This window comes from Narcine bancroftii, chromosome 4, assembly GCF_036971445.1.
Source record: "Narcine bancroftii isolate sNarBan1 chromosome 4, sNarBan1.hap1, whole genome shotgun sequence".
NCBI lineage: Eukaryota > Metazoa > Chordata > Chondrichthyes > Torpediniformes > Narcinidae > Narcine > Narcine bancroftii.
Window position 1 is genome coordinate 310,190,736 of NC_091472.1, and position 25,486 is coordinate 310,216,221.

At 40.2% G+C, this 25,486-nt stretch overlaps 1 protein-coding gene and 1 long non-coding RNA gene across 10 annotated transcripts in view; one reads left to right on the plus strand and one right to left on the minus strand.

Moving 5' to 3' along the window:
- Positions 1–24,709, minus strand: part of pde1a (phosphodiesterase 1A, calmodulin-dependent) — a 571,352-nt gene extending 546,643 nt beyond the window's left edge. For 2 of the 9 annotated variants that reach the window (XM_069935884.1, XM_069935882.1), the window contains exons 1-2: positions 24,507–24,709; positions 21,026–21,215 (exon numbers count right to left, since the gene is read on the minus strand). In XM_069935884.1, coding sequence (XP_069791985.1) covers positions 21,026–21,125 — 100 coding nt within the window. In that variant the 5' untranslated portion in view covers positions 21,126–21,215; positions 24,507–24,709. Of the gene's footprint in view, positions 1–19,530; positions 19,648–21,025; positions 21,216–24,498 lie in introns of all 9 variants that reach the window. The other 7 variants (XM_069935887.1, XM_069935888.1, XM_069935883.1 and 4 more) reach the window with 7 other exon arrangements.
- Positions 18,185–25,082, plus strand: LOC138762238 (uncharacterized). The gene is made up of 3 exons (XR_011356851.1): positions 18,185–18,235; positions 18,553–18,710; positions 23,571–25,082. It is a non-coding gene; the product is annotated as an uncharacterized lncRNA (long non-coding RNA).
- The last annotated feature ends 404 nt before the right edge of the window (positions 25,083–25,486 follow it).

The window sequence follows — 25,486 nt, forward strand, 5'->3', positions numbered from 1 at the left end:
GTTTGATTCTATTTTCATCTTTAAAGATAATTAAAGGCAAATTTTAAGTAAAAATTTGTCTTGGTGATTATCTATTGCTGCTTGGTTTTGGGTTCATAACAATAGACAGGATGTAAGTAAGCTTTTTTTCCACTTAGATTGGGGAGATAAGGATGAGAAGATGTGGCTTTATGGTGAAAGGGGAAAGGTTGAGGGGGGTACATGAGGTGGAACCTCATCACTCCGTGATGGGAGTGTGAAATGGGTTGCCATCTGATGTAGTGAATGAGTTTGATCTTAGATTTTAAGAATAAATTGGATAGATACATGAATGGGAGAGGTCTGGAGGATTATGGAATGGGAGCTGGTCATTGGAACTAGTGGATTAATGGTCAATGCTGACTAGAAGGGTCAAATGTCTTGTTTTTCTGTGCTGTACTAATCTATGATAAAGATGGCATTGCCCAGAGATGCAGGGGAATCTTGGTGATCCTGTGCATGGTCTGCAAAATGACACCAGTTACAGGCATCGTGTGTAATTAGTAAAGTGAACTGAATGTTTCTGTTCATTGCTATGGGAAATTAATTCAGAAGAATGAAGATTGGGTTTCTGTTATACAGAGCAAAGAGATACTTATGGGCATTGGTGCATAGTTCTTTGATAAGGGCAGCACAGGTAGGGTGGTGAAGAAAGTTTGGCAGGCTTGTCTTCATTGATGGGAGAATGAGTACAGGAGCAGGACATGTTACAACTGAACAAGATGTTGGCATGACCAAACTTGGAGTATTGTACACAGTTCTGGTCACCATTAAGCTGGAAAGAGCATAGAAAATGATTCATAAAATTGTTACCAGGACTGGCAGGTTTGATTATAAGGAGAGGCTGGGTGAGCTGTAATGTTTATCCCTGGTGCACAGGAGGCTGAGGAACTGCCTTGTAGAGGTTTATTAAATTGAGGGGCATAAATAAGGAAAATTTAGTTCTTTTTTCCCCCCAGGAGAGGGGCATCTAAAACAAGAGGGCATTTAAAGGAAGAGAGAAAGAGTCCAGATTTCTTATTGTCAGAGTATGTTAATGACATCACATGCAACCCTGAGATTGTTTTTCCTACAGGCCAGGAAGAATTACCACTTTTTGGTAGCACAAAAAACTGTACACAATGTACACATGTAAACAAGTCTAAAGAAAAGTAAACAATTGCAATACAGAGGAAATAAAAACAAAGTTAAGAAGTCCTTAGTTGAGTCCCTGATTGAGTTTATTGTTGAAGAGTCTAGTGGTGGAGGGGTACCTTGTGGTGCAAGTTTTTCCTGATGGTAGCAGTGGGAGGTGCTGGGAGATGTGGATCCTTTATGATTGTTGCAGCTCTCCAGTGGCAGGAATCCCCATAGATGTTCTCTATGGTGGAAAGGGTTTTCTCTGGGCTGTATCTACTACCTTTTGAAGGGCTTTTACGCCTGGGGTATTGGTGTCCCCATACCACTCAACACACTTTCCACCATACTGTTGTAGAAATCTGCCAGGGTTTCTGATGTCTTATCAAGCTTCTGATTTTAAAATGGGAGCAAGGGGCACACAGAAGGTGCAACCTGCCAGAGGAAGTGCTAGAGATGGGTACAATTGCCACATTTAAAAGACATTTAGACCGGTACATGGAGAGGAAAGGTTTGGAGGGATATGGGCTGAACTTGGGCAAATTGGACAGATTGGCTAGACAACTTGGACAGCATGGACAATTTGGGGTGAAGGGCCTGTTTCTCTCTGGTGTAAAACTCCACAACTCTGCCAGTGAGACCACATCCTGAATACTGTATGGCACCATGGATGGGATGTTAATTGGCTGAAAGCAGTTGAGGAGCTTGTTCCATTAAAATCACATGTATAGCAATGTGTTCTGGAATCAATTATTTTTACCTTCAAGGGAATAAGATTGATCCTTACTGCCAGAGAACTGCATGATGAGAAATGGCTGTAAATATTGACATTGTTCAACCATGAATAGAGTATCAATATAGATCAATTATGTTCTCACATCACAATCATTCAGATACAGACTACCTGGGGCTCTATAAACTTGCCATCTTTGTAGATGATAACTATTGAAATAAACATGTTAATCAAGATTATTTTGTTGAAGGTTATAATTGAAAATAGTAACTGTGGAACATACCAATATCTAGCAACATCGCTGCACCATGTGGCAAGAATGCCACTAAAGATCCAAGTCTTTCTTGAAGTTTATGATCAATAACATACTCAAGGATGTTTACAGCTAGCAAAAATAATGCAAAGTAGAAACAAATCAGAGCTTTAAGCTACAAGTGGTGTTAATTGAAGGTAATTATAAAATATCTGCAAAATGAAAATAGAGTGGCTTATGGTCTGGACTTAGTTACCCTGTGTTAGATAAGAAATTAGCATGCAGTTCAAAACAAAATGTGTATGCTGGAATTCTGAATCAAAAACCGTCAGTAGATTGGGCAGCATCTATGGAAAGAGAAAGGGAGTTAAATTATGGTTCAATTAATTTTTAATCAAATGACCTTTGATTCCTGATCAAATGGTCAATGACCCAAAACATTCACTCTATTTCAATCTTCATAGATGCCCAGAAGCAAGAAAATGTTCCTCAAGTATTTTGTTCTAATTATTGTTTGTTAGTTTGGTTGAACAGTTGTGCAGTACTTACTATGTAAACTTCTGTAATTTTTTTAAAAACCTGTGCAAGAATAAAATATTAGCACCACAAAAATGGCAGGTCATAAAGAGAAGGCATCACATAAAGTTAGGGAAATATTTTTTTAAGCATTTGGCTAATTTCACAGTAATTGAAATGACTTCCACATTGAAGTTAGTCTTCCTAGTCTCCAGTAGGCAAGCCCTTTAATCTAGGACAGGTTACAGGCAATGAAATAACTTTTGATACAACTGAAAAATCAATGTCCTGTCAACCATGCAACAGTTATTGATGAATGTGTGCCTTGAGCATGATGTGTTCCATACAGTGTCCCAAAGGACATGAGGTGATATGCCAAATGCCCTTGGTGACAACATATGACCTGGCAATTAAAGTTAATGTAATAATCTATGGTCCTAAATCAGAATTTATTGTCATGCATATGTATCACAAATTTCATTGTTTTGCAGCAGCGTTATTGTGTAAAATTGAAATAAATTACTTTCCGTAAATACAAAATTTAAAACCGTAAATAAATTAGTGCAAATGAAGAGGCAAAAAGTGAGGTAGTGTCTGATGGAGAGGAAGAAGCTGTTTTTGTGCCATTGGGTGCTTGTCTTCAGGCTCCTGAATCTCCTTCCCAATGGTAGAAGAGAGTAGAGGGCATGGCCTGGGTGATGAGGATGCTTGATGATCATGGCTGCTTTTTTTCCAGACACCACCTCTTAAAGATGTCCTTAATTGAATAAAGACTTGCCCATTATGGCACTGGCTGAGTTCACAACTCTGTTTCCTGTCCTGTGCTTTTGCACCTCCAGACCAGACCATGATGCAACCAGTCAGAATTCTCCCCATGATAGGCCTGTAGAAAAGTGCAGGAGTCCTTAGTGACCTATAGAATCTTCTCAAATTCCTCACCAAGTATAGCCAGTGGTGAGTCTTCATTGATTTCTTCGAGATGAAGGACCCCAGGATAGATCTTCAGAGATTCTGACACCGAGGAATTTTAGGTTCTTTATCTTTTCTGCTGTTGAAGAATGGTTTGTGTTCTCCTGGTTTTCCCTTCCTCAAGTCCTCAAATCAGTTCCTTAGTTTTGCTAACATTCAGTACAAGGTTGTTGCTGTGACACGACATATCAAGCTGATCTATCTTGCTCCTGTATACTTATTGCTCTCTGTGATTCTGCCAACAACCATTGGCAAATTTGTCGTTAACATTTGAATTGTGGCTCTACACTGGCATGGGTGTAGAAATAGAACAGTGAGCTAAGCGCACATCCTTGTCCCATAGCTAAACCATGTATGGCTCTTCATAAAATTTCTTTCAGATGTAAACAAAGCATCTATTGGCCAGATGAGTAACGTAAGCACCAACCAAATGGACCGATATGCTCTATTAAGCTAATTTTCTGCACTGACCTCAGAATTCATGTCAGATTTAGCAGCTCATATTCTCGAAGGAAACATAAGTAGATGATGTTTTATGGAAAATAAGGGCATGGAAGTTTAAAAGGTAAACAGAGAGAATGTGTATGACTATATCACACTCTAGAGATTCCACACAAAAGAATATTGTCTAGAACTTTTGGGTTGGTGAGCAAGAAAGGTCCCAAAAGCAAAAGTTGCAATTATTTTTCTTCTTTGGCTTGGCTTCGCGGACGAAGATTTATGAAGGGGTAATGTCCACGTCAGCTGCAGGCTCGTTTGTGGCTGACAAGTCCGAAGCGGGACAGGCAGACAAGGTTGCAGTGGTTGCAAGGGAAAATTGGTGGGTTGGGGTTGGATGTTAGGTTTTTCCTTCTTTGTCTTTTGTCAGTGAGGTGTTGCAATTATAGTTGTCAGCAAAAATGCTGAAACATTAATTTCCTTTTAAATTAGTTACATGGCATAATTGTGATCGCTCTCAACTCTGGTGCTCCTCAAGGATTTGTACTCAGTCCCCTGTTGTACCTTCTCCACAACCATGATGTACAGCTCAGTACCATTCCAACTCCATCTTCAAATTTGCCAACATCACCACTCCACTGGGAAGAGTATCAAGTCGCAATGAATCTGAATGCAGAGAAAAGGTTAAGTCTCTTGTATAGAGCCCGGATAACAAACTTTCCATCTCCTTAAGATAAAGGAGATGACCATTGTCTTCAGAGAGAGGACAGAGCCCACAGACCTGTACACATAAATGGCACTGAAGTTGGAAGAGTAAATAATTTCAAGTCCTTGCATGGCAATCTAAAAAGTGCAGCAATACCTCTACTTTCTTAGAGGATTAAGGAAATTCAGCATGTTCCTTTATCCCTCAACAACTTCTACAGGGGCATCATTAAAAGAATATTTGCTGGATGCATCACAACATGGCTTGGGAGCAACTCTGCTCCAGATCAGAGTAGACTACGAAAGATCATGAATGCACCTCAGAAGGTAATGCAAATTTCCATCTTCCATGGACTCCATCTACATGTCTTGTGCCTTGGAAAGGTGGCCGAAATACTAGAAGGCCTATCACATTTTCTTCTCTCTCCTCCCATTGGGGAGAAGGCTTAACAGTTTAAGAATGAACAGCAACAGACTTGAGAACAGATTCTTCCCTGAAGCCATAAAGATCCTGAATTAACCACCAACAATGCTATCATGTTGCCCTTGCTGGTGCCAGCTGATCTTCCTTTTCATTGTAATCTGAAACTGTAAATTGAGTTCTTTACATATCGGTAACATTCATACCTGCCTGATATCAGAAGAACCCTTTACAATGTACTTGATTTTTTAAACTTAAAACAGACTAGGTCCTTTGGCCCACTATATTTATACCAACTTGTATAAACCTATTCAACAATCTAAACTTTCCCTACCTCACACCCATGACCCTTTTTTAACATCCATGTGCCTGTCCCAAAGTCTTGTAAATGTTGCTACTTTACTACCCTCTGCCATCACCCTGGCAATGCATTCCAGGTACCCACCACTCTCTGAAAAAACTTGAATCCCTGACTTCTCCTGTAAGCATTCCTCCCTCACCTAATATGGATGTGCTCTGTTATTTGCTACTGTCACTCTAAGAAAAGGGTGATGAGTGTCCAACCTATCTATGCCTCTCGTAATTTTGTATATTTCTATTGTCACCTCTCATCTGTCCTTTCTCCAAAGAGAAAAACCCTAGCTCTGTTAACCTTGCCTCATAAGGCACATTCTCCAATCCAGATAACATCCTGGTAAATCTCCTTTCCAAAGCTTCCACATTGCATTACTTTCAAGGTAACTAGAACTGAAAATGATATTCCAAGAATGGTCTAACTAGAGTTTTATAGAACTGTAACATAACCTCAAAGTTTTGAACTCAATCCCCAACTAATGAAGACCAATATACCATAGGCCGCCTTAACTACCCTATCAATCTATGGCCACCTTATGAAATCTATGGATTTGAACCCCAAGGTCCTCTGTTCTTCCATAATTATGTTTCCTACCATTAACCATATACTCTGCCTTCATGTTTGACTTTCCAAAATGCATCACTTCACACTTATCTGGATTGAATGCCATCTGCAACTTCTCTACTCAACTCTACCTCCTGTCATTTCTACATTATTCATAACACCTCCATTTTCAAGTCCTAGAACCATAGAATGCTACAGCATAGAAAACAGTCCATTTGGCCTTTCTATTCTGTGCTGACTATTATCCACTAATCCCAATGACCTGCTCCCATTTATAACCCTCCAGACCTCTCCCATCCATGTATCTATCCAACTTATTCTTAAAATCTAAGATCAAGCCTGCATTCACCATGTCAGATGGCAGCTCGTTCCACTCTCACCACTGAGTGAGCATGTTCCTCCTCATGTTACCCCTCAACCATTTCCCTTTCACCCTAAACCCATGTCCTCTCATACTAGCCACCCCCAATCTAAATGGAAAAAGCCTACTCTCATCCACTCTGTCCACACCTCTCATAATCTTGTAAACTTCTATCAAATCTCTCCTTTCTTCTCGGTTCAAAGGAATAAAGTTCTAACTTGTTTAATCTTTCCCTATAACTCGACTCCTGAACACCTGGCAACATTTTTTTGAATACTTTATTTAAAAATTTTGAATTTACAATGAATAACCTCTCCCTCCCCCATAATCCATCCACATCCCACCCCAAAGAAGAAGAAAAGAAATGGGGATTTATCATCAAAAATACCATAAACCACCATAGATCAAAACAACACCATGACGAGCTTCATGGAATTCAAGATTTTAAAACCATATAGTCCAAATAAGGGCTCAATACGTTAGGAAAAAATTGTCATGTAAATTATTCATTATTTTTTCCAAAGGAATATGTCCTCAATTCCATATGCCACCCCTGCAAGCCCAAATCTCATTTTTCCAAGTAATAGCAATACATTTCCTTGCTACAGCCATTCCCAACCTTAAAAATGCAATTTGATACTTCGTCAACCTCAAAATCAGACACAATCTTTCAATGTTACCTTATAAAAACAATGTTGGGTCCAATAGTAATTGAATCTTTAAAACTTTCTCTTTATTTAAAAAAAATTCCTTAAGATGTCTCAAAATGTTTAACCTTATCATAAAGCCAAGTCTAATGTAAAATGGAGCCGACTACTTTAAAACATCTAAAACATAAATCTGAAGCAATCAAATTATACTACTTTAATCTCTGAGGAGTTCAATCCAATTGATGCAAAAAAATTATAATGAACATTAATAATTTTAGACATACTGTCCTTACAAATAGACCTCCAATAATCTTCGTCAATTGTAGTTCCCAAATCACCCCATTTCAATCTCAATTTATGAATATCTAATTTGGGCATCTTACTTTGTAACAATTTGTACATTTCAGAAATAAATTTCCTTTTACCACCTTGCGCAAGTAAAAATTTCAAAACTTAGTTGTTTTGGTAATCTTACAGTATGCCCAAAAATATCCAATAGCAAGGGTTACCTTGATGATAACAAAATCAATATTGTTTGGAATTTCATATTTTTCTTCTTTGAAAAGAAATGAAATAATCAGCCTCATTCTTGTACAATCTTGTACTGTTTGAGACCATTAACATTTCCTGCATTATATAACAGTGCATGGACTTTAAAAACATTTTGCAGGAATGAAAACTGAAATTAAAAATGTGTATTTTATACTCTATGCTAAACAAAAAGAATATTTTAGTTTGGTAATATCCATTGATGATTTAATATCACTTCTATTCAAATAAATATAATTAGAAATATTCATTTAATTGAATAAAATAAGTTCCAAACACAAATGTTCATATCTACTGTACTATCCATAGTTAGTTTCAAAATATTGTGGCTTTTGTACAAGTGAAAATGTCAAAAATGTAATGTCACTCATGTTTTTGATGTTGAACCAAGGCTGGAGCCTACAATTGGCAACAAAATGATCACTTAGCTGGTGTTCTAAAACTCAAGTATTTTATATTTGCTCAAATTCTTTTGGGCACCCACAATATAAACACACCCAGAAGATCCTTTGGTTTGGTTCTATGCTACTAATAAGAGTTTAGAATGAGACATTTTAACCACTGTCTGCATTAATGTGAAAGCTCAGATCCTTTGGTGTGTCGGTTGGTGTGGGACTACTATCGACCTCTTTCCCTTATTTGAAGAGGTCAAATACTGTATATAAACTTTACTCCAAACTTTTCCTGTCTATCCCTGAAGAAATAGAAATGTATTTAAAATATCAACTGTCTTGTTATCAAAATAACAAAAAATAAAGTTCAGAATCGACACTTTCTGTCATTTAAGAGAAGGTTGGATGTGTACATGGAGGTGAGGGGGTTGGAGGGTTATTGGCGGTGAGTGGGAGGTTTGAGCTAGTGGAGTTGTTCTAGTGAACCGGTGTAGACTCGAAAGGCCAACATGGCCTGTTTCCGCTCCGTAAATGGTTATATAGTTATGGTTATATGGACAGCAAAACTCTCATCATTCACTATCTGTATTCTGAAAGGCTGAGTAATCGCTGTGATCTAGACATGTCCAATTAAACCCAGAAATATGATGGTTGTGGTATCCTCTTTCTTGGCTTGCACAATTAAATTTTGAAATCAACACTCATGGGACATGGACTTGTGCATACATTCACTGCCTAAAATGTTTAGCCTATTGACTTGGGGAACGAGGTTTCTTTACATAGTGTGATTGCTAAACATCATTTCTGGGTTTTAAAAATGATCATGGTGTTATTTTCCCCAAGCAATAAATGCAAGGTTTTATTTGTTTTAAACTTGCTTGTGATGGTTCCATGTGTACTTTAATGACATGTGGACGTACCAACATTTATTTCACTTTCTTCAGAATTTTTGCTGAATGCCAATTTCTCTATAACTTGTGCCTAAATCAGAAATCGATGAAAATTTTTTAAAAACTCCCTAGGTTTAGTGACATTTGTGCGGTGGGGGAGAGGGAGAGGGAAGTTAGTTTAAAGTTGAAGAGAAGTTGTGGACAGACAGATAGGACAGAAATAAAAAATGGTAATGGAGTTGCCATGGGGATAAATTGTAGCTGTCATCTGGCCAATGGTTAATGAGAGAAGTTAGAGTGTGTGTACCGATAGCATGTGCAGCATTTCAATACTACACCCAGATGCTCCTTTCAGCCCAAGGTTCATTGGGTTTCGAATGACCTGACTTGGGAAACTTTGACTTTACAAAATACTCCCAGAAATTTTTAAAGAATTGTTCACGATAATGATTATTGTTATTAACTCAGTATATATTTCACTGGTCTAATGAGAAGTAGGTATTTCTGTAATTATTGAAATAAATGAAAAAATATCTCAAATGTATGAAGTTTTTGAAATTGATATCTATAGAAAATGGATGTTTCTAACTTACTGAAATCTCAGCTGACAGACAGTACTCAGGAATTAAATCCTTGCAAAACCCAGGGAGAACCTGTACAGATTTAAGTAATTTATCTATATATTCTAATTTGTACATAACTTTAAATTTGTAACGAAAACAATGTACTTTATTTCAAATTATTAATTATATTTCTATATTTGTTGGTCTCTTTCCTAAACCAGTTCAATTCTTAATTGCACATTTACAGCATTTTTGATAAAATCAAACATGTGTTTTTGCCAAGCTATTGCTATTTTGTTCATTGACATAAAATAGTGGCTGAGGCTGCAGTAGGAAGTGGAATCTAATCTGTATAATATAATTTCCCAAGGAAATCAGTCACAGGCTAGCAGATGGGTCCCAATCACAAAATAAAAAGCAGCAAATGTTGCGCAACTCTCAACAAATCCTTGGGCAAGACTAACTTTCTCAAGATTAAACTAAATTGTGAGCCTAGACTCAATGGTGATGCATTCACAACACGAGCTGAGATGTACGATCAGCCATGATCGTATCGAATGGCGGAGCAGGCTCGATGGGCCATTTTTGCTGTTCCTACTTCCTATGTCACGATTTCAAAACCCACCATATGATCTAGCTCAGAGGAATGTGATGCTCTCAGAAATGTTGCTTTCAAGAAATGATAGGAAACCAGAAGTGCTGTGGACAAAATGTTCAAAGCGGCAAGAAGATGATCAAGTCACTTTTCTTGAGAAACACAAAACCCATAAACTGCAGATACTGGAATATTGAGTTGGGGGAGGGGGAAATAGATTGGAATGTTTTGGTGGTGCACACAGCATCCATCTATAGAAACTCAGTCAGTGTTACCTGACTTCCAGTGTCCTTGTGCACAGAATAATGAGGAAACAATGACATCCCAAAGTCTTACTTTCACCCCTTGAGAAAATTCCCTGTGATGAATGTAAGGTTAACTGGTCCATTGTTCCCCTTTCTCTCTTAAATAATATATTATTTGCTACCTTCCCGTCTGTGAGAACAGTTTCGGGGTTTATGGAATTTTGCAAAATGACAACTAATTCATAGATGATCTCGACAGCCCACTTTTCAAAGTCCACTGAAAATGTAGCAATCGGTACTATCCAAAAGTGTACGCTGCCTGTGAAGTGCTTTAGCCAACCCTGAGAAAAAGTAAAGCCATACAAAACACAGGCATTTTCTCGTGATATTTATGAATAATGAATGCCTTGCAGAATTATAATACTGAATACATAGAAATTTGAAATAGAAATTGATGAGAGATAAATTATTGAATGGAGCAAGTCGTTTCAATGTAGTAATTAAAATACATAGTGGTGGTTCATTTCTTTATATTATGAAACTCAATCAATATCAAATTGTAAAATGCAGTGATTAATTTGGTGAGTGATTAATTTCCAAGCCAGGTGTGTACAGGGAAGAGCAATAACCAAAAATGGTTGGATCAGTTCTGAAATAAAATTCCTAAATTCTTTACAGGAAAACTTATTTTTTCTTTAATATAAAATTTTGAGGGGCCTGCTTGAATGTAAAGTTATAAATGCAAAATTTATGCAGTTTCTGCACTTTGAACCCATTTGTTGCCTGTTGCACTTGTTTGCGTGTTTATGGTGTGCATCGCACAAGCCATTTTCTGAAGGCCTTTAAAAATGTTAGTATCACAGGTTAGTGGGCAAAATTTAAATACGTGGGATTGAAGATGAGGCATCAAAGTGATCCCACCACCAGACACATCTTCCCCTCTCCACCTTCTGCAAGGACCTCCATGACTCCTTTCTCCACTTCTCCCTTTTCACTAATCATCAGCTTGGTACCAATCCCTGTGTCCACAAGAAACGTTCTATTTGCACTCACATTGGCTCTCGCACCACCATTCAGGGCCCCAAATGGTCCTTCCAAGTGAAGCTACACTTGGGAATCTGCAGGGGTCATCTACTGCATCCAGTGCTCCCATTGTGGTTTCCTCTACATTGCAGAGATTAGAGGTAGACTGAGAGCTCACTTCATTGAGCACCTTCGCTCTGTCCTCTGCAAGTGCAGGGATCTCCCAAAGGCCACCCATTTCTTTTCCCTGCCCCATTCCCATGCCAACAGGTCTGTCCATGATTGCCAGACAGAGAACAATCGCAAATTGGAGGATCAACACCTAATGTTGTCTGGGTGTCCTCCAACCAGATGGCATTAACTTTGACTTCTATGGTTTCTGTTACCTTCCCTCTCCCATTTTTTGAATATTTTTATTTTCACACAGGTTTGTACAGCCATATACAGTGTCATGCCAACAATGGCAGCTCACATTCAAATATACATATTCATTCTCTTTATGGCTATATATACACAAGCCTGTGTCTCTACAAATCCCCTTCCTTCCACATATAAAACAAGACTACTCACTCAACCTTCAACCAACAGCAACAAAACTTTAACATTAGGAAAATAAATAAGGGGCAGGCATTGTCGTAGCTCAATGGGCGGTCTCTGGGCTGATTTTCATTTATGACTTGAGATCAGTGCAAGGGAGAGGAAGCCAATCGCAGCCACGCGCCTAGGTAGTGCATGTATGGCTGCCAGATATTACGGAAAGTACTGTATTTGTTTCTCAGGTTATAAGTTATTTTCTCCAGGGGAACACAGCTCTGCAGTTCCTTGTTCTGTCGTTCGATACGAAGACTAGAGTCGGACTTCCAAGTTGCCGCAGTGCACTTTCTGGCCACTGCTAATGCGATTAACACAAATTGGATTTGAAATTTGGACAGCTTCATTGTAAGTCTTAAGTCCATTTTATTTCCCAGCAGGAACAACTCTGGGTACTGTGGGAATCGCTTGCCTATAACTTTCTCCAGGACTTGGCCTAGATCTACCCAAAAGGGCCTCACCTTGATACATGACCATGTTGCGTGCACGAACATCCCGGTTGCAATGCAATATCTGAAGCATTGATCCAAGAGTCCTGATTTTGACCTGTTTACTTTCTTCAGCATTAGATACAGCTGGTTGGTTGGTCAGGTCAGATACAGCAATGAGCTCTCTGAACCCTTCTCCATCAACAATGGCGTGAAGCAAGGCTGCATTCTCGCACCAACCCTCTTTTCAATCTTCTTCAGCATGATGCTGAACCAAGCCATGAAAGACCTCAACAATGAAGACGCTGTTTACATCCGGTACCGCACGGATGGGAGTCTCTTCAATCTGAGGCGCCTGCAAGCTCACACCAAGACACAAGAGAAACTTGTCCGTGAACTACTCTTTGCAGACGATGCCGCTTTAGTTGCCCATTCAGAGCCAGCTCTTCAGCGCTTGACGTCCTGCTTTGCGGAAACTGCCAAAATGTTTGGCCTGGAAGTCAGCCTGAAGAAAACTGAGGTCCTCCATCAGCCAGCTCCCCCACATCTCCATCGGGTACACAAAACTCAAAACGGTTAACCAGTTTATCTATCTCGGCTGCACCATTTCATCGGATGCAAGGATCGACAACGAGATAGACAACAGACTCACCAAGGCAAATAGCGCCTTTGGAAGACTACACAAAAGAGTCTGGAAAAACAACCAACTGAAAAACCTCACAAAGATTAGCGTATACAGAGCCGTTGTCATACCCACACTCCTGTTCGGCTCCGAATCATGGGTCCTTTACCGGCATCACCTACGGCTCCTAGAACGGTTCCACCAGCGTTGTCTCCGTTCCATCCTCAACATTCATTGGAGCGACTTCATCTCCAACATCGAAGTACGCGAGATGGCAGAGGCCGACAGCATCGAATCCACGCTGCTGATCAAACTGCGCTGGGTAGGTCTCATCTCCAGAATGGAGGACCATCGCCTTCCCAAGATCGTGTTATATGGCGAGCTCTCCACTGGCCACCGAGACAGAGGTGCACTAAAGAAGAGGTACAAGGACTGCCTAAAGAAAGCTCTTGGTGCCTGCCACATTGACCATCGCCAGTGGGCTGATATCGCCTCAAACCGTGCATCTTGGTGCCTCACAGTTCGGCGGGCAGCAACCTCCTTTGAAGAAGACCGCAGAGCCCACCTCACTGACAAAAGACAAAGGAGGAAAAACCCAACACCCAACACCAACCAACCAATTTTCCCTTGCAACCACTGCAACCGTGTCTGCCTGTCCCGCATCGGACTTGTCAGCCACAAACGAGCCTGCAGCTGACGTGGACATTACCCCTCCATAAATCTTCGTCTGCAAAGCCAAGCCAAAGAAAGAAAGATACACCTGGTGCAAAAAGTTGTACTGCGCCAGCCTGTACCTTGCACTGAAGACCATGGTCATGCTTTCCCGGCACGTTGGACCAGCATCTCTCATCAATTGCAATTCCCAAGCCTGACTCGCATCTTTCACTTGACCTACGAAGGCCTGGTTTTGGTCCCTCCAACTGGAATGGGCTATACATTGCCAAAATAAATTTCTTACCGCTCCCTCTTCAAATCAAGGCCTCTATGTTACTGCATTAAGGTAGGGCCATATTTGGACCCAATACGCCCCGTAGAAGAGTCCTTATTTGAAGATAACATTCCACTGCTATCTTCAAATAAGCTCTTTTCTATGGGACGTATTGGGTCCAAGTATGGCCCTACCTCAACCCAGTAACACCTCCCCCATTTCTCACTTTCCCCTTTCCCTCTGTCTCCTTTCCTCCAGTTTTGTATACACAAAGCAATACCCCTCCTCTGATAAATCCTCACCTTTCCTCTCCTGTCCTCACATCCATGTCAAATTATAGCTTTTTTGCCTGTTGGCCTATGCGCCTCCCCTGACCCCTTCAAATTCAAGTTCATAGTTATTGTCTGAATATGGAGCCCAAGTGAATTTAAGTGCATTTAAGGAGAGAGATAGATTCCAATACTACAAAAGGCATTAGGGGGAATGATGGAACCACAGGAATAAGACCTGTTAGAGAATTTACTGAAGCTATATTGGCACGGTTGAAGTGATTAGTGCAACACCTTTACAATGCCAGCGATTAGGACTGGGTCTGAATCCCGCACTGTCTAAGAAGTTTGTTTGTCCTCCCCTTGTCTGCATGGGTTTTCCCCAGGGGTTCCGGTTTCCTCCCACTATTCAAAATGTACCGAGGGTGCAGGTTAATTGGGTCTGTTTTTGTTTTTTTTAAATTAGACAGCATGGACTGATGGGCCTGTATGTCTACGTTTTTTTTAAATTTGAATGCTGGAGCATTCAAAAGGCTGATGAGCTATCTTTGCTACAGTTTCTTGAGGTTTCTGTATTTCTACCTGCCATTGGGTAAACAATGGTAACAACAGCAAGTGTACACTTGCTAATTAATACCAGTGCTGGATGAAAGATTAGATGCTGAATGGCAACATTACACTATCTAAAAGGGTCTTAATTTCTATTGGCCTTTGCTTCGGTTAAATTACAAGCTGGTGCTGCTTTTACCTTCTTGAATTTGCCATGGGCTTCAGGAAGAAGAGGGCTTTGCATTAAAGGATCCAGTCTAGCTTCAAGATTTCTACACAAACTAGTTGTTCTCTGTCATCCTGCATTGGGGATCATTCCCCTTGGAGTGCAGTACAATTTGAGGAGTGAACATCTGGTGGAACACAGCATTGCATGTATACTGTACAGGCTGGCCCGTGTCTGACTCTGTAACTCCTCCCCATAAGATTCCTCAATAAAGGCTGAGCCGCTCTTGTCTCCTCCCTACATACCAGCCATGGAACCAGGCCAGCAGCATGTGATGATGTGCCTGTGTTTTAGGTTATTAAAGCCTTTAAGTTTGTTTGTGGTTATTGATCACACTACAGAACAGAACCAGGATATGCTGCTGGATGGTGAAAGGTGATGGGAAGAGTAAGAAGTTGAAGGTCTTGGCAGTAAACACACTCCAATCACTTAGAGAATAATTAACAGTCCCAAAAGCAAGTCAAATGTATTTCTCATCCTCAATGTGATAAATTTCGTGTGCCAATCACAACCACACTTCAGAACAAGAGGAGGACTTCCTGTCTATTTTGCCAAGGTCACTGTGTCCAGTCTGTCCAGCATTAGAATCTTTCAATGTTCGAAAAACCACTACTTCACAGTAGCTAAGTGCATTTGTCCTTTCTGGTAAGAAAGTATTCTTGTCGAGATAGGATAATGCTTCATACAGACTGAGGGCTTCCAAAAGCTGCAAGAGATGTTCCCAGGGTAAGACTGGTGTGTGATCACATTATCCTGCTTTTAGCAGGTCAAAGTCAAGAAGCGTGCCAGGACTTCACCCTTACAGTATGTTCCATGTTTGTCTTTGAGCCAGAAATGGAAACCAGTGGATGAGAACATGAAGAGCAAGTCTTCAAACTGGTATGGGTCAAAATGGAGTTAGATAAAATAGGAGAGAGATTAGCAGAAGAATTTATGTATAAATGGGTTTCAAAGTTATTCAATGGAGTTAGTCACCATTGTTGAAACAGTTGATTATTGTTTTGGAAAAGATAAAAGATAAAACTGGAATAAAAGGAAATATGTTACCTACGATGCCCTGATTCAAAATCAGCATGTACCTTTTTCAAGGGATAATCGAGTTTAAACATCTAGTCTAGTCATGGTATTAAAAATATTTAAGATTGTTATGAACCAGGTCAATTGATGTCATTTGGACAACTGAGGAAAATATATGGAATACCTAGTTGGACAACTGAGGAAAATATATGGAATACCTAGTTGGACAACTGAGGAAAATATATGGAATACCTAGTTATACTTTGTTCTGTTATTTTCAACTGAGAGCATATTTAAGGGAAAAATTAGGTTTAGAAATGTGGTTACCTATTTGTAGTGAGTTGGAAACTCTTATTCAGAGAGTAAATATCAAAAAAGTCACTTCTGCAGTATAGCTTCTAATTCTATGTATGTACTATGTACATGTTCAGAAAAGTTCTTTGTTTCACAGTCCAATCATTCACTTTTCACTTCTCCAAGTTCACTGGTATCAGGCAATATTCCATATTGTGCACAGAATTAAACATTTATTCATCTGGTTTTGCTGCTTTAACTTAAGTTGTTACTGCTCAGTAAGGTCTCTTTTTTATTTCAGAGATATTCATTGTTATGTACACAAACTGATCTTCTTCAATCAGCAACTGAAGTGTCTTACTGAAGAAATTCCCCCTGTTGGGTTTTTCAAAAGATAACCTCTTCTTCCAGATTACCTCAAGGAGTTCTTCTTTTTCCCTAATTTCAGAAGAAACACACTAACCAGCCACAACCTCTACAATTGAGTACAGAGATTTACAACAGGCTGAACTCAGAACTCAAAACCTGTCTTGAAATGGGGTTGTGCAGCAGGTCTGCCAACTTGCAGCCTTCACCACAAACTACAACAAACTTCAATCATTAATTCTAAACTCTGGCACAAGTCTGGCAGCACAAGATTTCTCAATTCTTGTGCCTGGACACTGTTCAAATGGGCTGGTTTATTATACCCACTTGTGAAACTCTCACAAGCACTTCTCATTTTTCTGCAAAGCCAACTGCAGACATGAAGTCTACTCTTGCATGGCAAATTAAATATTTGTTTTTGAAATGTTGCCTAATAAGTAAACTTTGCAATCTTATCCTTTTAAGATAGATCATAACTTTATTAACTTATTCCATAACAATATAGATGAGTTTAAAATAGTTTTTTAATATCAGTTATATTCAACCCCACATAAGTTGAATAGAATGAAATCAGATATATCAGATTAATGTTTTAAGTGTGGTGAAGAGATGGGCATTTTCCTGCATTCAACTTGGTTGTGTTCTAAGGTTAAAAAAAAACAACCTTTTTGGCTCCTGGAACAAATCGCAGGTATTTCCATTAAACCTAGATATATTTTTACTGGGAAACATAGAAGGAACAAGATCCAAATTAAAATTGTCAATATATCAAACAAAATTTGTTAAAATGGCATTGGCAGTAGCAAAGAAATGTATTGCGGTGAATTGGAAATAGGACTCATACTTAGGTAGGGGAAGATGGAATGCAGAAATACAAAGCTGTATTCCTTTGGGGGGGGGAAAAAAATCACATACAATTTGAGAAATAAATATCCTATATTGCAAATTTGGAGCCCATATACATGAATTTTAGGTATAGATATGTAGAAATATTTTTTTCAGCCTCTTAAGACTGAATTAACCTTCTTCCTTAAATGGAAAATGATCAGATAAAATCTGTTGAATTCCAATGTGTTGGGCAGCGATACTATATATAATTTTCTATATACATAATATTCCTTATGAGGGGGAGAATTTGGAAGTGGGAAGAAAGAGAATGAATTATAACCATCATGTAACAAATGAAAATGTCTTCAATTTAAGCACTCACTTTATTGTATAATGTTTAACCAATGACATATATGGAAAAAACCTTTTAAATAAAATATTCCCAAAAAAAGTGAGTAGCTGATGACATGGCTCCCAAGACCATTGCACAACCCTTCCATGCTCAGTAATCACCATACAGATGACTAAAGCTCTTAAGGTGCTACAACAATTCTTCCTCTGGAAAAAATCCAACAGTAATCACTTTTGATCCACCATATGTAAAGGTTAAAACCTTGTGTTTTTGATTCTTAGTTAATTTTGTGCCTGTCTCTTTAAGAGAACTATTTATGTAGTGTTACCATAGTGACTGTGATGTAATATGTCATAATATCAGCTCTGGCTAACGGCTTACCTCTTATTCTACAAGGTGTGAAGGAAGTGTGAGTACAAGAAATTTCTCTAAGATTTTGTATCTTTATATACTTTTTACATCACTAACTATCTTTTGTATCTCTTATCATATAGTAAATACTTTGTTATTCATTGTTAGGAAAGTCTTGTTGCAAAGCTATGCAAAATGTTTATCTGTTCAATCAATGAATTGAAACTACATAAAGTAACAGCCACAGAGTTTGATTTGTTGCATTAAAGAGATAGAAATTTGGGTTATATGCTTTGGAAGATGATACTTTGAAATTAGGATATATTAGAATAAGGCAAGTGTTGTCTAAACCATAATCATCTTCACATGGTACAGCTTTATGAAAACAGGGGCTCATCCTTCACCACCAGCCACACAGAGGCAGCAACAAAGCAGAAGGAAGGAAATGTACCTGGGGGAAGATTGAAGAAAAGGACAGCTAAAAGCAACATCACTATGTCTTTATTCCTTGACTTGCTGATGTTGCCACAACGGTAATCCTTCAACTTGTCCTGTATGAGGGAGGCAATTGTTGCACAATGTTGGGTTGATACAGAATCGTGGATAAGTAATTAGCAAGGTGGACTAGCCAGGAGATGATCAGAATCACCCGTGTGGCAGTGAGCTTATGAGAAGGTCAGGGGGGTTTGGCTGAGTGGTGTTTGGGGAGTTGAATGCAATGGTGTTCCTTGTGAATAATAAAGAAATTCGTCTTTAAAATAGTATTGATCAAGGGGTTAGGTGTAGAAACATAGTTATTGTTGCGTATGTTGTGACATGGAGCTGCTAACTTACACAATGTAGGATTTGTAACAGCAGGTGAAGGTATAACAAAATGTTATTTTTGCTGGGTTAGGATTGTGGTATATTGATGAATATGACAGTATTTTACTTTGAGATATTTTAGAAAATATTTAATGGCTGTTCAAATGATGAATTTAGTGGCTTTTTAATTTTATTTCTCTGAAATCATATGGAGTAGAGACACCAATGGAACAGGAGTGAAGCAGTTACACAATGTCCTCCATGCAACCTTCTATGCGTGTTCCATTGTTGGGTAACTGTCATTACTTTAATATTCCAAATGCTAATGGGAGACAGAGATGGGTACCAATCACAAGCCTTTGAATTGAAGATTATTATGTCGTTTTCACCATCTATGTGCTCTCGCTCCAAAGATTCACAGCGCAGAGCACACTAACGTAGGAAACCATGGAGACTACAGGTGCTCCTCAACTTGCAATGTGGTTACGTTTTGGCAAACCCATCATAAGTCCAAAAAAAATCGTAACTCCGAAAAGAATACAGGTATACCTTGTATGACACCAACAGTCCCCACACTGATCCCACTGTCCTGCTTTCTTCTGATAGCGCTGTATCAGTCCCTGCAAGCTTTCCATCTGAACTAAAAGTAGTCATTGACCAAGGAGGCTACAAAGAATTCACCAAAAAGGGATTATCAACGTTTATTGGAAAAGTCAACAATGCTTGCGACGACCTTACTTTAATGTATTACATGAAAGTAAATAATAACTATTGTACCAACGTAACTTTGAAAAACCATAAGTCGGGCCATCGTAAGTAGGGGAGCACCTGTATTTAAAAGTTGCTTTTAGAGAATGATTCCAATATCCACATCGATTGCAAATTATGCATCTGGTTAACAAGTTACAGGTAGTGATAAATTTCTGCATCACATATCCAGTTGATTGTCTAACTTCAGCAATAGCTGACAAACATTGAAACGTTGATAATGAGCAGTACGACATTTTGAAATCAAAAATTCTTTAACAATTTAAACACTTATAAATGAGTACCCACACATTTTGAATGCCTGAACATGTATATTTTTTTAATGAAACATGTTCCTATCTTACCAATTTCTCTCAATCTTCACTCTCTTTATTTGCCCAAAGGACTTTAATATTTATTTCTCTGCTCAAAATTCTTCCTTGCCTCCCTGTCCTGCCCTCACAGCCAGTTGCTCCTCAAAGCAATTAATTTCTTTAAGGGCAATAGATCCAACCAATCCCCCTCCTCCAGTTGACAGAGCTTGTCCTCGCCCTCAATAATGTCTCCTTTGACTTAGCCGACTTTCTCCAGTTTAAAGGGTACTCGCATGGGCCCCAGCTAGGCCTGCCTTTTTGTGGGCTACATGGAGCAATCTATGCTACAAGCCTACACAGACAACGCCCCTCAACTCTTCCTCCATTGCATTGATGACTACTTTGGTGCAGCCTTATGCACCCATGATGAACTCAGTGAAATCATCCACTTTGTTGTCAGCTTCCACCCTGACCTCAAATTCACTTGGTTCATCTCTAGCAAGACTCTTTCCTTATCTCTCCGTCTCCATCTTGGGAGACAAACTCTCGACAGACTTCTTCTACAAACACACCAACTCCCACAGCTACCTTGACTATGCCTCTTCACTCCCTGTCCCCTTTAAGGATTCTATTCCTTTCTCTCAATTCTTCCATTGCATTTGTACCCAGGATAGGGACTTCCATGCTATAGCATCAGAGATGTCCTCCTTCTTCATATAAAGTGGTTTTCCCTCTACTACCATTAACTCGGCTCTTGCCAGCATATCCTCCATTACCCACACATCTGCCCTAGCCCACAATGACCCCACACACAACAGGGACATGATTCCATGTCACCAGCCTCCGCATCCAACATATCCTACTATGTGATCCCACCACTAGACACATATTCCCCTCTCCTCCCTTCATTCTGCAGGGATTGATCCCTCCATAATTCCCTTGTCCACTCCTCCCTCCCCACCAGTCGTCACCTTGGTACTTACCCCTGTGACAACAGAGGTGCTCCACTTGCACCCACTCCTCCTCATTCACCACTATTTTGGAAGTGAAGCAACATTTTACTTGTGAATCTACAGGGTTCATCTACTGCATTCGGTGCTCTCCTTGTGGTCTCTACTGAGACTGGGCTCAGACTGGGAAATTGCTTTGTGAGCACCTTGGATCCATCCACCACTAAAGCATGAAAACAGTGGCCACTGTTACAAGCCCAGAGAACCCGAAAACCCAGCAGCAATAGATATTCACCAAGACAAATGGTTACTTAAACAAAAGTTGCTTTTAATTATCTTTAAACATGAAAACAGAATCACACTTTAACTTCTCACTATTGACTTAACTAATCTAACTTAACCCCCTTCTAATTCTAAGTGCACGTATATAAAATGTGTGAGTAAGTTCAGAAAAGTTCTTTGATTCACAGTCCAATCTCACTTCTCCAAGTTCACTGGTTGCAGGCAATTCTTGTACTCTGCACAGAATTTAACATTTATTAAGTTCACCAGGTTTTAGTGCTTGAAAGGCAAATGGCTACTGCTCAGGAAGGATCTTGTTGGTTTTCGGAGAGATTTGTTGTACTCTGGACACCCAGGGTCTTGCCGAAGAAACTTTCCCCCTTGGGATTCTCTAGATGATGACCTCTTTCTTTCAGGTCACCACTGAGTTCCCTTTTGTTTCTCTGTTTCCAAGTGAAACATTAGATAACCAGTCCTCTCCTTTGGCATGACCCACAAGGGCTTTTTTTCCAGGCTGAACTAAGAACTCAACCCATCTTCCAAATGGAGTTTTTCCTGTTCCAGTCCCAGCTGATGTTGCTGGCTGTAACACTGTAGAAGTGATCGCTCTCGCTCTCGCTCTCGCTGAGAAAGCCTGTTTGACTCTCTCTGCTTGCAAAACCACATGATCCTCTTAGAACAGCAAGTTCCCTTACAGACAACATGTGGCTCCAACAAAATCTTTCACCTGTTGCCTTTTTGTAAACAACAATCCATTAGTGAAGTCTCTTGGGCACTCTCCAAAGCTTTTGCAAAGGTTGCGGGGCCGATATATCTAGCATTCGCAGAACTCCAGTATTTCAAATAAGATCTGTTTTAAAGTGTTAGTATGTGACCTACACTAACACCTGCCCCAATTTATCTCCCAAAAACACATTTATATTCAGTCACACCACCTATTTCAATTCCCCATTCCCTTGCTAACATGTCTGCCCATGTTCTCATGCACTGCCAGATTGAGACCACCTGCAAATTGGAGGAACAACTCTTCATCTTCTGATTTGGCACCCTTCAACCAGGTGGCATTAAAATGTCAACCATCTATCTCTTATGGATGCTGAAAGACTAGCTGAGTTCCTCCAGCATTTTACTACAATCGCAGCATCTGCAGACTTTTACGTTTCACTCTGATATTCATGCCTCTGACACCATCCAACACCTTTCACTCCCACCATCTACCTTCAGCTTCAATTTACTCCCACATCCAAACCACCACACATTGCGATGCCACTCTGTGTAAGAAACACCCACAGCAGGGGAGAAATAAGATTGATAGTGAAACGATTGCAGGAATTGTGATGTATAATTAGCTTGTGCTGCTTTGACAAGATGCAGGCAACAACTGAGCTTCATTCTAGCTGTTAATTCCTGCAGTGTCACAAACTGAAATAGCGTAATACAGATACACAACACTCCCAAACTAGCACAGCAACTCAGTCAGCATTAATAATAGTATCCGGTTATTCCCTCACCTGTTGCTACAGTTCCTTGTACTGCATTAACCCTGCAAGTTGCATTCTCCAATACTGGATCATATTTAAAAATATTATTCCATCACCCCCCTTCCCCCTCTCTCCAAGGTGTCTCTACACGTTTATCAGATCTGAAAAGTGAGAAGAAAAATGTGCTTTGCTTGCAGAAAGGAGAGGAGTGGCAAGGACAGACAGAATTTTAAAATCTGCTGGAGGAATTTAGCAGGACTAATGGCGTCAATGGGAGAATTTAGCAGGACTAATGGCGTCCATGCTTCGGGGCAGAACCTTTCAGCAAGACTGAGTGTTAGACGCTGAGAAGGGAATAGAGAGGGGCCAGTAGGCAATTTGCAATCCAGGGAGTAGTAAAGGATGATGGACAGATAGGGAGATGAGGGGTGGAAATGGGAGGCAGTAGAATGACAGGAGTGAGGTAAAAGGGGAGAGAGGCAAGAGAGAGAAAGAGGGTCAAATGGAAGAAAATCACGCAGGGTAAGGTTGCAGAGTAGAAGTGGAAACAAAGACTACCCGACTGGAATCCAATTAGTAAGGATGTTAAATGATAGTAGTAAAGGAAATTTGTTGGAGAGAAGTGAAGGACATTGGATAACTGAGGATTTCAGAGAATCGGAGTTGCACTGTATATCATTTTGTATTCTTTGATCGTTCCCTACACTGTCCACAAATCCACCACTCTTAGTGTCATCTGACTGATTTTTAGCTTCCTAAACCTTACTTCCTTTATCTTTTTGAATAGATTCATGACTTGTCCTTCCTCCTTGCAGAAACATGTCGATCCTGACTCTAATTAGCTGGTATGCGGCAATAGTGACCAGCTACATTAGTAATTGTACTGATGACATCAGAGTGTCCAAATCCATCACTACTCACTCTAATCAGAAACCATGGATGACTGTGGAGGTGCATGTGCTGCTCAGAAACGGAGACGCTGCCTTCAGAGTGGGCGATGAGGCTGCCCTGGCGATTGCCAGAGCCAAGCTGTCTAAGGCCCTCAGGGAGGCCAAGCGTGCACATGCCCTGTACATTCACAATCACTTCCTGGTCAGCAAGGACACACGACGCACGTGAAAGGGAATCAAAGATTTCACCAACCATAAGATCACACCATCTGCATGTGCTGGTGATGTCTCCCTCCCAGATGAACTGAACAACTTCTCCATGCGTTTTGAGGCTAAAGACGACATGGCAGCGGAGAAGACCACCCCTCCTCTAAACTATCAGGTGCCATTGTTTTATAGTGGTTGATGGGAAGAGACAATTAGGAAAGGTCAACCCAAAGAAACTGGCTGGGCCAGATAACATTCCCGATAAAATGCTCAGGGGTTGTGCCACTCAATGAGCAAATGTTCTTACTGACATTGTTAACATCTCCCTGAGTAGTGCTGTGGTCCCTATGAGCTTTAAAGCTGCCACCATTGTCCCTGTGCCAAAGTTGTCGTCTGTATCCTGCCTCCTGTCGCACTCATGTCCATCGTCATGAAGTACTTTGAGAGGCTCATCATGGGGCACATCAAGTGCCTGTTTCCCCCCCCCCCCCTCTCTGGACCCCCTGCAGTTTGCATATAGATCCAACCACTTCGTGGACGATCCTATCCTCCACCCTCCATCTAGCCCTCACCCACTTAGAAAATAAAGATTTGTCTGTTCGAATACTGTTTTTTCACTTCAGTTTGGCATTCAACACAATCATACCTTAGTACCTGATAGGGAAGTTGGACCTGCTGGGTCTAAATACCTCCCTCTGTAATTGGATTTTGACTTCTTGATAGGGAGACCTCAGGCAGTCTGGATTGGAAACACCACCTCCAAGATTACCACACTGAGCACAGGGGGCCCCCAGGGCTGCGTGCTCAGTCCACTACTGTTCACTCTGCTGACCCATGACTGTTCAAACTGCATCATCAAGTTTGCGGATGACACAACAGTGGTGGGCCTTTATTAGTAAGACTGAGGAGAGAGCAGACAGAGATGATGTACAGACATTAATAAACTGGTGCAGAGCAAACAACCTGTATCTGAATTTTTTTTAAAAACAAAAGATTGTCGACTACTGGATGGTCCCAGGAGATCGCGCTCCCCTGACCATTGATGGCTCAACCACTGAGGTCGTCAAGTGTGTCCAGTTCATATTTTCAAATTGTAGGAATTAGGTTGTAATCACCCAACCTGAATCTCCTGGCCCCTAAAAATTAAGATATGTTGGATTTTATTTGATAGTTTTAGTAAGTTTTTATAAATAATATCCAGATGTTTTTTTTCCTTTTTTTTGGGCTGTTGGGGGAGGGGAAAAAATGTTAAAAAATCACTATGTATTAATTTTTAATATTTTTGGACAAGAAATCCATGTATAAGTTTCAATGCATATGTGAAATTAAATAAAATTTTAAAAATAAAGAGTATCAAGTTCCTCAGAGGTGGAAATTTTCACCTGGTCTCTTAACACCAGCTCCATGGCCAAGAAAGCCCAGCAGCACCTCTCCTTCCTGCAAAGGCTGAGGAAACTCATCTCCCGCCCTCCATCCTCACCACATTCTACAGAGGATGTATTGAGAGCATCCTGTGCAACTGCATCACTGCCTGGTTTGGAAGCTGCACCACCTTGGATGGCAAGACCCTGCAGAGGAGTGAAGTCAGTGGAAAAGACTATTAAGGAACCTCTTCCTAGCATGGGGGACATCTA